At 40.6% G+C, this 13,184-nt stretch overlaps 1 protein-coding gene across 5 annotated transcripts in view; it reads right to left on the reverse strand.

Annotated features, from left to right (window-relative positions):
* LOC116631491 (basic immunoglobulin-like variable motif-containing protein) overlaps positions 1–13,184 on the reverse strand; it is a 78,148-nt gene that overhangs the window by 26,634 nt on the left and 38,330 nt on the right. For 2 of the 5 annotated variants that reach the window (XM_032402655.1, XM_032402654.1), the window contains exons 9-10: positions 11,592–11,688; positions 8,123–10,093 (exon numbers count right to left, since the gene is read on the reverse strand). In XM_032402655.1, coding sequence (XP_032258546.1) covers positions 9,800–10,093; positions 11,592–11,688 — 391 coding nt within the window. In that variant the 3' untranslated portion in view covers positions 8,123–9,799. Of the gene's footprint in view, positions 1–8,121; positions 10,094–11,591; positions 11,689–13,184 lie in introns of those variants that run through there. The other 3 variants (XR_004299191.1, XM_032402657.1, XM_032402656.1) reach the window with 3 other exon arrangements.

The raw sequence follows: 13,184 nt of genomic DNA on the forward strand, positions 1-13,184 counted from the left end.
CATAGCAAAAAATGTAAAAACTGGCATTCTATTTTACTACTTCTATCTCCAGACACTTATTCTCAGAAAATCATCATAGATTTACAGTAAGAGTTACTTCTAAGAATGTCTGCAGTGATGAAAATATGATAAACGGGGCTCCTGGGTGGCTCAGTTGTTAAGCGTCTGCTTTCGGCTCAGGTCGTGATCCCAGGGTCCTGGGATCGAGCCCCGCATCGGGCTCCCTGCTCCGTGGAAAGCCTGCTTCTCCCTCTCCCACTCCCCCTGCTTGTGTTCCCTCTCTCGCTGTGTCTCTCTCTGTCAAATAGATGACTGAAATCTTTAAAAAAAAAAAAAAAGAAAGAAAGAAAGAAAATATGATAAACAATGTAAAAGTTTTCCAACAGGTCTTTACTTAAACTAAATTGTTATATACCGAATTGTTGGAATATCAAACAGCCCTCAAAAAAGGAAGCTACAGAAGCATCTACAGTGATAAGGGAAAGACAGGCACAAAATATTAAAGGACACAAAACAGGTTACAAAACTATGGAATGCATAATTACGTTTTATAACATATGGGATATGTTAAATACAAAAAACTAGAAGTTCAAATGCCAAAATATTAACAATAGTTACCTCTTCTGTAATTTTAAGTAATTTATGTTTTCTTGGAGTTTTCTTATGTTTAACTTTTGTAAAAACTGCTTCTTACCAAATTATTTCCTATTTGTCCATAAGACAGAGGGACGTGGCACCGCTGGTTTTCCTGCTCTCAGCCTCTTCCCCGGCTCCTCTAACTCGACACTCAAGCACTACTTCAGCAGAGCTCTCCCGCGGGCCCCTCCCCTCCCCCTGCTGTACTGGCTCCCCAGGCTACCTTAGCACCCCCACACCACACCCCCTTCGTGGGTGCAGGCTGCCCCAGGGCCCCAGACTAGATGGCCTTGCAGACATTCCCAACTTGACATGATCAAAACTGAATTCCAGATCTTTTCTTATTTTTTTATTTAAATTCAATTTAGTCAACATACAGTGTATTATCAGTTTCAGGGGTAGGATGTAGTGATTCATCAGTTGCATATAACACCCAGTGCTCATTACATCACGTGCCCTCCTCAATGCCCATCACCCAGCTACCCAATCCCCCCACCCACTGCCCCTCCAGCAACTCTCACTTTGTTCCCTGGAGTTAAAAGTCTCTTACGGTTTGTCCTCTTCCCCATGTCTTTTCTACCAGGCTGCTTATGCCCCCATTGCAGTGAATGTTACCCCAGTCACCGAAGCCAGAAGGCTCAATGCCATCCCCTACGCTCCCCTCATCCAAACACTACCAGATTCTATCAATTCCATCTTTTAATCTATCTTGAAGGTAGACCCTTCCTGCCTCCAGGGTCTTATCACATGCTCCTTCCTCTGCCTGAGTTTCTCCCTCTCTTAGCTTAGTTTTCTGACTCATAAGTCTCAGTCTATGGGTCACTTCCTCAGCCCAGATAAAGACCTCCACTCATACGTTCCTACTCAAAAATGTATGCTGCTTATGTGGCAGAAATCCCACTGGAGATACAGGCCTGAACAAAACAAAGGGTTTGCCCTTGTGGAGTTTACAATCTAATGGAGGGAAACACCAGACCATGAGCTCCATGCCTTGTCTAGACCACACTTCCGTGCACTGCTCTCCCTTTCACAGGGCATATAGGAGGCAACAAATACTTGCTATTAATGAGCTGAACAGTTAAGTATTTAAATGAACGTACATTACCTAATTTATAACCATAAAACAAATTGGGCCCATCAATTAACTCAATAAACACTGTAACAAAATAACTAGTGGAAAGCAAGCTATTATTACATTCATTCCAATATCTGAGTGCTACTCTGTGCCGGCATATCCAAGATCCCAAGGTCTTGGGATAGGCAGCAAACCACACAGCCCTGAACAAAACAGACAGGGTGTCTACCTCCAAGAAACTTGCACTCTAATGGGGAATATGGACAATAAAGAAGAAAAAAAATGAAGTAATAGATACATAATACAACTATATATTATAGATATACTGTAATACATACAGTTATGTAATACAAAAAAGTAAATAGAGCAGAGTAAAAGGACAAGACTGGGGGTCAGTGCAGAGCTAAGTCAACACCAAATCCTACTTCCAGGGTAGATCCTTTATCCTACCACTTCTCACTGTCTCACCTTTTACTAGGGCTATTATAACTAGTCTTAAAACTAGTTTCAAAAAAAAAAAAAAAACTAGTTTCCTAAAGGACTTAGCTCTGTACTATAGTGGATAAACATTTCTGCTTGGCTTTTTTCTGGTTGCTACACTGTTGTACAGAATTAAGTTTCCACCTAAACCATTACTTTAAATGTTATAATCAATGAGAAAATCTAATTTCAGATCAGTGGCTCTCAACTTCTGCTATCCTTTCGAACTGTATATAAAGCTTTTAAAACATAGATTACTAACATACATATGCCTAAAATTCTAAATCCTAGAAACTATGATGGGTCTTTATTATTATTAATCATAGGTAGTCTCAACTAGGGTTAAAAGTTCCAGCTTGAAATTATTTTTTAAAATACACATAAAACTAGGCATTCTGAAAATATGTGCATAATTTGACTTGTCTAATTTCAGTAAGTTTATAAAAAAAAAAAAGGGAACATTAAATTTGTCCCAGGGCTGAAAAAAAGTTAAATCCACAGCAAAGCCAGATCATTTTATAGATAAGACCCAAAGGATCAATAACATTTTGAAATGAAAGATAAATTACTTTAGTTCTATTGTTAGGTGACTTACAATTTAATATCCGTTAGTATGCATAGTCTAAATCTAAAAAAAGTGTAATATTTTGCTGATAGACTTAAATGCATTTCACAAATGTTAAGGCCCATAAGAGATTAAAGTTAAACTGTTTTTGGATACATTTAGATTGTATAAATAAACAAGGCACTCACCTATAGATGGTTAAAAAAATATATTTTAGGGGTCCAAGAGTAAATTATGAACCTAGTATGTCATGGATAATTTCTTAACAAATAAGACAAAAAATGGAATATAGGTCAGATATTTGAATTTGAATTCCCATGAAAATGAAACAAAGCAAAATCAATTATAAAACAGCAATCAAATATTCTTTTACATATATATTTATACACATATACATATGAGATTGTAATTATAACTGGAAGATCTTTGACAGTCCTCTTTATATGATTTGTTCCTTCAGAAAAAATAACCTCATGAAAATTACTTCATGTCCCAAAAGAGCTCCTGAGTCGTCTAAAAATAGATAATCTAAATTCTAAATTAAATGCTTTAACCTCCTTACTTTGGGCAACTCCCTAAAAAATTAGAATGCTGAACTTCATGCGTCATCTTAATGATTTTACAAGTTATTAATTCTTCATAGGGGCTACAACACACAAAGCTAAGTCTTTGCTGAAGTTTGAAGGGTTCTTGTTACTGAAAACTGTGCTTTCCTTCACATACAGTTCTAGGAAGAAAATCTTCAGAAAGCAGTGATTCGACGAACCACTAGAGGGCAGCAATGACACACACACACACACACACACACACACACACACACGCACGCGCGCACACACACACACGGGCAGCAATGGCGCGCGCGCACGGACACGCGCGCGCGCACACACACCCTCTCCCCTACACAAGGTATCCTGCATAAAAACGTTTAAGCAAGCAAAACTCATTACGGATGTATTTCAAGATTATTCACACTGAAGAAAATATCATCATCTTCTTAACTTTATTTGAAAAATTACCAGTGTCCCATTATGTATAAGTTGTCTCCATACTAAATAATGGCTCCTCTCTCAGTGGCTCCTTCCGCATAATTCCCACCAATTCTTAAACTGCATTTACCACCGACAGCAATTATTTACATGACTCTCTTCTCCACCTCGCTTATGAACTCCTAGGCTCACAGGTTCCCACATAGGGGACTGGCGTCAGGTACCACCAGCTTCCACAACAGAATAGCCACTCAAAAAAGGAGGAGGAGGAGGATGCTTAACGAATAAAAAGACCAAGATTTCAGAAACAGTATTCATATGTTTTGATAAAGAAGAAAAACATTTAGTTACAGAAACACCAAACAGCCAACATATACACAAACGGCAGTCCTTTAAAAGTCCATCATAGAGGCTGGGAGGAAACAAAACCAAACACTGTGTACCTTTAGATACCTTTCCAGTGTTGTACCACATCAGTTTCCTATTCCAAAACTCATAATAAAAAATAATGAGAGTTACTTTTAAAAAAGAAAACAGGTCAAACACCTGTCCACACTATCCTCTCTAACAAACCCGAGCGGAGCAGGACTCAGGACAGCAGATAAACTACGGTGGGAAGTCCACTTCATTTTCTCCATGCTGACCTCCAGCAGGGATAATATTTTTAGGCTTTACAAGCTCCTTTTACTTATATAACCCCTTTATCCCTTATACCAACCCCGTGTGTACATACATACTATTATCACCTCCACTTTCCAGAGGAGAGAAGTAAAGCACTGCCCCTAAGTGATAAAACCTGAGGACTCCAAGCCAACGTGGCGGGACTGCAAAGCGGGGACAAGCGGACACTCAGAGAAAGAAAACGTCGTGAAGGAGATGCCGTCGCTACCCTGAGAGGGACTGTCATCCCACCAACACCATTCTGCGCTCAGGGCGAAGCCCGGAGTGAGTAAAACCCTGCGCGAGTCCCTGCGCCCAAGAACACGTTAAGGATACCCACGGCGAGGATCTTCCCTTCCAGCGTCTCCGGGCTCACCTGCCGCCCGGAGCACTCCAGCAGCTTCCAGAGCCCGTGGACCCCCATGAGGCCCCCACGACAGTCGGGGGCGGGCTCGCGGGAGGCCTTCTATTCCAATTCTACCACAGCCTGCACCACCGCCGGAGCCCGGGCAGAGCTCCCCTTGCTCGCACCGAGGGAAGATGGAAAATAATTGAGAGCACGCGGTTTTCCAGGGAACACCTGCACGGGCGAGAACGGTACTTCCTGGCGGCTGACACTGCCTCACGGAAGAAAGGCAGGACCAGAGAATGGCCGGCGTCGGGAAGGAGCAGGTCCTCCTCTCACCCAAGGTTTGGCCCAGATGTAAGCACTCTTAACGGAAGAGCAGGGCGAGAGCACAGCGCAGGCGAGATAAACAGCCAGAAGGTGGTCCCCCGACACAACCTGTCTTCTTGAGTTAGTGCGTAAACCCACGCGAAATGGGGCCTCTCGGCTTCCGTCTAATGCGATGCTCAAGGCGGAAGTCCCGCCTCACGGTGCTACGTCTATTTGCTGCGCCTTTTCATTCCCGAAGCGAGGGGGCGTGTCAGTCCCTGCGTTCGTGTCCTGTTCTTCCCGTGCTTTCTCCACGTTGGCATTCTGTCGCCGCCAGACGCTACAACTCTTCACAGAGTATCTACTTGTTGAGGTGACAGTTTTCTACGTCTCTTCTGCGTATCAGTTTCTGCCCACCAGCCGCCACTTGTGCACTCTCAGTACCAAGTATTGTTTTATACGAGAGGCGACAATAGGAAGGTGGATGGATGCTTTGCTGGTGTTTTTAAATTAATAAGCGTTTTGTCTGATAACTCGTAGTAGCTAGATAATAATAGGCCATCATTTTAAGTTAAGCACCTTTTAAAAGCCTTAACCCTTGAAATTACGTTTGGTTTTCTCTGGCGTCTAATTTAAGATTACCCGGCTTGTAGGTCAGAAATGACGAGAAACTTAATTATCGCGAGTAGCTCTGGGAGAAGCGCACTAGAATCCGCAGGCCCAGAGTCAGATCCCCACCACACCACCACGCCGAGTGTTCAGCGTTGCTCAAGTAACGTTTGTTCAGAACTTGTTTCTTCCTCTGCAAACTGGGCATAAAACCAATCTTTGCAGACTGTTCTTGTTTTTTTTTAAGATTTTATTTATTTGAGAGAGAGAGAAGCAGCATGAGAGGGGAGAGGGTCAGAGGGAGAAGCAGGCTCCCCGCGGAGCAGGGAGCCGGATGTGGGGCTCGATCCCAGGACCCTGGGATCATGACCTGAGCCGAAGGCAGACGCTTAACGACTGAGCCACCCAGGCGCCCTTTTGCAGACTGTTTTAGCTAGGATCAGAGGTGAGGTATATAGACTACTTACCATTGCTATTCAATAAACGATAGCCTTTATCATACATACTGGTTCTAATTTAAAGTATTGAAACGAAATTCAGCCTCAGTGGAAAGGTTGATTTAAATGAGGTGATTTTGTTAAAGGAACCCTTGATGACAGAACTATCAAAAAGTAATTTTTAGCAAAACCATTGCACAAAGTGCTTTTTTTGCATTTCCTCCATCTGTGGAGTAATTCCCAGAAAGAGTGCCTAGTTGTATTTTACAGAGATTAATATAATTGCCTATTCAATTTTTGCCTCCCCTCCCACACACTCCAGACATTTAGCCGGTATTCCATAAATATTGCCCAAATGACCTCTTTCAGCCTCTAGTCTAAAGCTGTCAGGTGTATCTTGCACCATCCTGAAAGAATTTCCTCCCAAGTCAGGCAGCCTTTGGTCCAAATCCTGTCTGAGCCACATAACAACCCTTTGTTAGTGGGTTCAGTTGTGTTCAGCTCCAACATTTACGTTAAAGCCCTAAACCCCACCACCTCAGAATGCGACTGTATTTGGAGATAGGGCCTTTTAAAGGTGATTAAGTTAAAATGAGGCTGTGAGGGTGAACCTAACCCAGACTGACTGTTGTCCTTCTAAGAGGAAATGTGGGCACACAGAGAGGCCCCAGGGATGTGTGCACAGAGGAAAGACCCTGAGAGGACATAGCTAGGAGGTGGCCATCTATAAGCCAAGGAGAAAGGCTCAGGAGAAACCAAACCTGTCAACAGCCCCAGACTTCCAGCCTCCAGAACTGTGAGAAAATAAATCTCTGTTATTTAAGCCCCCCAGTCTGTGGTATTTTGTTATGGCTAAGACATCCTATGATCCTAAGCAAGTTTCTTCACCAGTGAGAGTCTGAAAAAAATGAAGATGCGACCTTCTTCTTGGGATTGTTCTGAGATCAGTGATTTAATATGAAACACCTAGTGGGTAATGGTGTTCAAATTAGTTTGCTGAGCGAATGACTGAGGGAGAAAATGCTATGGGAAAAGCTGATACACGACCTGATGGATCCTCGAGCACCTTGCCTGAGCCCCTTGAGTGTGTGGGAGAAGGCAAGTTTGGATGTGCTTTAGCTGCTGCACCAGCCTGGCCAAAGATGGGCCAACATGGTAGTGGGGAAAGGAACAGTTTCAGGATTTGATCTAAATATTTTGTTATGCCTACGAGCTGGGTAAAAACAAATAGCCAATGTAGGCCTTTGAGTATTATAAGTGCTTTTAAGACCAGAACATTTCTTGAATACAAAATATTCTGTTGAAGGAACAGTAACTCGGGTGTATATTTGATTTATAGCATCCTTTAGATGCTGCTTAAAGAGCTCTCAAGATTCTGAACAGTAATACACATCTTTTGGAGTAATAATAGCAAGCACTGTCTGGAAAGCACTGTTCTAAACACTGTACATGCATTAACTTATTTATTCTTCAAAACAATTTATAAAATATATGCTATTATCTCCACCTTACCAGTGAGGAAATAAGCACAGAAACATTAATCTTAACTTGCCCAAGGTGATACAGCTAGCGAGTACAGAGCCAGTATTTGAACCTTCAGTGCTTCTAGAGAGACTCTTAAGAGTTGACCAAGAAATCAGTATGACAGGAATGTTACTAATCTTGAAAGAGAAGCGTGCAGTAACTTGCACATAGTTTTTGGAAAATTAGTCTATAAACCTCAATGTGCTCTTAATAACCGCCAAACTTATATATCAAGTTATTCAGTAATCATATATATCAAAACTTCTGTAAAAATTGTTTATGGCGGGCGCCTGGGTGGCTCAGATGGCTGGGCATCTGCCTTCGGCTCAGGTAGTGATCCCAGGGTCCTGGGATCAAGCCCCACATTGGGCTCCTGGCTCGGCGGGGAACCTGCTTCTCCCTCTCCCCCTGCTCATGCTCTCTCTCTGTGTCTCAAATGAATAAATAAAACCTTAAAAAAAATTATTTATGGCCAATAGGCAATCTCTATAAACTCATCCTTAGGTGTCACTGTATTCTTTATGTTGCATTTGTCTCCTTTCCTCTTGGTTCTTCCTACCCACCTCTTCTCTGAAATGTTTCATTGAACTCTATGAAATTGCTGATATTCAACTATATTTGACCTACAAAAATGACAACTTCGTTTGGTTCAAGCTAATATAACTAAATTTTCTATTTCCTATTATAAAGTCTTATAGGAATCTAAAATTATAGTCATAATGTATATTGTTTCATTGATTATAAAAGTCTGATACAAGACAATTTCTTATAATACACTACTTAGGCGCAATTGTCACATACTTCAAACAGAATTCCAAGGGTACTCCCTACCTAAAACAAAGGTTCAAAACATTCACATTATTAAAAGTAGAAAACAAAACTTTATTTGATGAAAACTTCTTAAAAGTTTCAGTGTGAAGTAACAAAATCAACAACCTACAAATCTCTTTCAGTCCTTTGCATTTCACGCAAAATATTCTCTTCAGAAAAATGACCATTTCATAATATATATCCCTCTCTGTAGGCTAGGCGTGTCTGAATGGATAAATGGATATAAAATTCAAAAGAGAAGAAAATGAAAATATTTTAAAAATAAAAATCTGAACCCTTTCCTTGAGGTGTATTGCAATATGGTTACCAACATATTCAGCACCTTGTAATAATCAAGTTACTGATTTGAGTCATGGAACAGCCCCTGAAAAGAAAGAACAAGTCATAGGTTGGAAGCAGAAGAAAAATTGACATCAACTACAGAGGAGCTCAAATATATGAAATCACTCTTTCTGAACTATTTAACACTCACTTCAAACAGCTAATTGTACAGATTTTAAAAAGCTCAGAACTGGGAATATGGATATTTCCCTAATGCATCTTTAATGCTGTTAACAACATAGGACTCCACGCTGAGAAGCTAATCAAATATCAGAAGATCTCATTTCACAGATTACCTCAGATGTAGAAACTTTGGATCCACTTGTTCTTTTATTCTATCCCAAAACAAGGTTCATTGGATAGTAAGATACCAAGTCAAAAAAGTCAAGAATATCCTGAATCAATGCACCAGTAGAAAAGATGAGTTTCTTGAGTCTTCTCTTTTGCCTCTTTATTGAGGATCCTGAGAAAGTTAGTCAGGAAACAAATGAGGCAGGCAGATACTGCTTACAAGTAAAAGAATTCTAGATTCACTAAATAATTTTAAATGAGCTTTAACCATGAGAGGAAACTAGAAATCAACAGCCCCAATTGTGTTTAAAAGGGCAAATGGTGCCTTACATCTTGAGTTTAGGAATAAAACTATCTGCAGCAAATGTCTGGTGATTAAGTCATAAGAAATAATTTCATGCTTAAGTATTGCAAATCATGATGCTATTAAGTGAATTTGTGTTTGATCTGCTTATATGCAATTTATTGGATTTTGTGAAATGTTTTCATACTCTTAACTTTAAAAGGACAGTAATCTGTGCTTATCTGCTTACATATCTGAAATCACCCATCATAATCATATACAAGCTTATTTACTGGAGAACTACAAGGTTATGTTGTACCATATGTATCTTGTACCACAAAATCTGTTCCTATTTAGGGTAGACTTACTAAAACTTCTACTGTCTTAATGCAGTATTGTATAGACCAGTCATGTGTGTAACACAAGATGTTCAGTGCCCAGCATGGTCAATCATTCCCGTCATAATCACTATAACCCTGGTAGCCACTGTTCCTTCTCTCATGGATACTGGACATCTTTTTCCATGCCAAGTCCTGATGGAAACTAGCACTGAAAGACCGGCCCAGACGCCCATGATGCTTCTTGGAGATATTATCTTCACTCTCCGATTTAGCAATTCCCTGGGCATGTGTTGGAGGTTGTGATTCTTGTCTCATGGTTCCAAATGGAAAGTTCCAAAGGCCAAATCTCTGCCAATTAAGTCTCTGGAATGCTATGATGCAATGCAAATTTCCCCCAACCTGAGAAGAAAAAAAAAGTTGGATTAAGAAAATAAAAGGAATTATGCTAAAACATTTCACTATAATAATGTGGGTTCCATGGGGCGCCTGGGTGGCTCAGTCATTAAGCATCTGCCTTCGGCTCAGGTCAGGATCCCAGGGTCCTGGGATCGAGTCCCGCATCGGGCCCCCTGCTCAGCGGGAAGCTCGCTTCTCCCTCTCCCACTCCCCCTGCTTGTGTTCCCTCTCTTGCTGTGTCTCTCTCTGTCAAATAAATAAATAAAATCTTTAAAAAAAAAATAATGTGGGTTCCTATAAATTCCCTTATTTTCCCTCCTTCACCTGCCTCAAAACAGACATCATCAGATTGCCTTACCCTGCATCTTTCTTGACCAGCTGCCTTTACAAAAAAAAAACAATGCCCACAGGAGCCAAAACACCTTCCCCCCATATGCCTCTCCACCAGTCACACACACTGTAACCTCCCCGTTTGCCTAATCCAAACTCCAAGATTTGGGGTGCCTAGATGGCTCAGTCAGTTAAGCGTCAACTCTTGATTTCAGCTCAGGTCATGATCTCGGTTGTGAGATCGAGCCCCACGTCTGGCTCTGTACTCAGTGCAGTCCACTTGGGATTCTCTCCCCCTCTGTCCCTCTGCCTCCTCCCCCACTCACTCTCACACTTGCTCACTTTCAAATAAATAAATAAATAATAAATAAATAAATATCTTCAAACACCAAGATAATTCCTCTTCCTATCTCCCATACGTTCTTGCTGTTAGTAGGATCATATCAGTGGGATGTCAATCCACAGAACCTACCTTTCCCTAAGAACTTCCCCCAGCCACCTTGTGCACACATGGCTCTGCTTCATGGCCACAGTTCATTGTGCTCAGGAGTGAACACCTGACCCAAGCTGGGCCAAAACTATGGAACGGGGCCAGAAGCAGGTGAGTCTCAGTCTAGACTGCTCATCTGAAAGGGAGATGTAAGTTGCAGTTCCTGATCTTTAGGAAGTAAATAATCAGATAAGAATAGCATACAACTCCCAAAAGAATGAGACAGATTAGGGGTGCCTAGGTGGCTCAGTCATTAAGCATCTGCCTTCGGCTCAGGTCATATGATCTCAGGGTCCTGAGATCAAGCCCTGCATTGGGCCCCCTGCTCAGCAGGAAGCCTGCTTCTCCCTCTCCCACTCCCCCTGCTTGTGTTCCCTCTCTTGCTGTGTCTCTCTCTGTCAAAAAATAAATAAAATCTTAAAAAAAAAAAAAAAGAATGAGACAGATTAGCTACTTGGCCCCTGCTAACATTCTTTTAGTTGATACCAGTCCCTTATGAATCCAGGCTATAGTCTTTGCCTTTTCATTCTAAAGATACCCTTGTGTCCTGAAAGTAATTTTCACTTTTCTATCTAAGATAATCTGAAGTGGATTTCTATTATTTACAACCTAAAGAGTGCTGAGTAGAATACTGTATTTTGGCTGGTTGGGAAATATCTTCAAATACTATTGTGTTCTTACCTTCTTTGTTTTTCGGTACTGCAGCCCCCTCTCCAAGTGTCGGATATCTAGATATTCTGGATTTTGAGTGTTGAGATCAGTAACAATATCTGCCCATCTATAGTGAAAAAGAAAGGATAAAGCACACTTTTCTTTAAGTACAAAATACCATTGTAATGGAATGTTTTTAAAAGATGTTATTCATTAATCTATTTATTTATTTATTTATTACAGAGAGAGAGCACACGAGTGGGGGGAGAGACAAGCAGACTCTGCACTGAGCCCAATGCAGGGCTAGATCTCACAACCCCAAGATCACGGCCTGAGCTAAAATCAAGAGTTGGACGCTCAACCCACTGAGCCACCCAGACGCCCCTGTAATGGAACTTTTCACATGAGCAATTTGCTGCAATATTACCATGACAATAATTCTCTTATATCAAGATTGTTCCACCTACTAAGCTTTAATTCTTTTTTTATGACATTTCTGTATAACCAACTATGGCCAACATTCTCAGTTTTAAAAGGGTTATTTTCACAAAGAAATACATATGTATCAACCTGTTACATGCCATCCTACAGGCTAGAGTAGAAACAGTCCATATTTCCTTTTTAATTAAAGTCAAGTTTTCAAAAGATTTAAAAGTTACGTGAGGGCGCCTGGGTGGCTCAGTTGATTGATTGGGTGTTGACTCTTAGTTTCGGCTCAGGTCATGATCTCCTGGTTGGGAGACGGAGCCCCGCCTCCAGCTCCACATTCCGCTTAGTGGGGAGTCCCTCTCCCTCCACCCTTCCCTCCCACTCCCACACGCTCACACTTTCTCTCTCTCTCTCTCCCTCCCTCTCTGAAATAAATAAATCTTTTTTTAAAAAAGTTAATGTGCATTTATTCACAGACAACATGATTGATTGTATAGAAAATCCAAAGCAATTACAAATTACTTTGGATTATAAAACTACTACTAAAATTAATGTGTTTGATAAAGATGCAGTATTCAAGGCCTATATATATAAATAAATTATATTTTATTTTTGTACACTACTAGAAAATAGGAAGTGAAATTTTTTAAAGGAAAGTGCCAAAAGATGCAAACTTCCAGTTATAAGTACTAGGGATATAATGTACAACATGGTGACTGCAGCAGACACTGCTCTATGATATATAGGGAAGTTGGTAAGAGAGTAGATCCTAAGAGTTCTCATCACAAGGAGGATTTTTGGTTAACTAAACCTATTGTGGTCATCATTTCACAATATATGTAAATCAAACCATCATGCTGTACACCGTAAACTTATATGATATGTGCCAGTTATTTCTCAATAAAACTAGAAAATAGACAAATCTTTTAAAACAAATTTTTTTAAAAACCAATTTACAATACCATTAAAACACTTCGGGATCTGTACAGCATGGTGACTATAGTTAATAACATTGTATTGTATATTTGAAATTTGCTGAAAGAGTAGATCTTAAGTGTTCTCACCACACACACAGAAAAGGTATCTATGTGAGCTGATGGATATGTTAATTAACACTTGATTGTGGTAATCATTTCACAAAATATATGTCAAATCAGTACATGGTACACTTTAAATATATACAGTTGTATATGT

The sequence above is a fragment of the Phoca vitulina genome, unplaced genomic scaffold (assembly GCF_004348235.1).
Source record: "Phoca vitulina isolate PV1807 unplaced genomic scaffold, GSC_HSeal_1.0 scaffold5, whole genome shotgun sequence".
Lineage (NCBI taxonomy): Eukaryota > Metazoa > Chordata > Mammalia > Carnivora > Phocidae > Phoca > Phoca vitulina.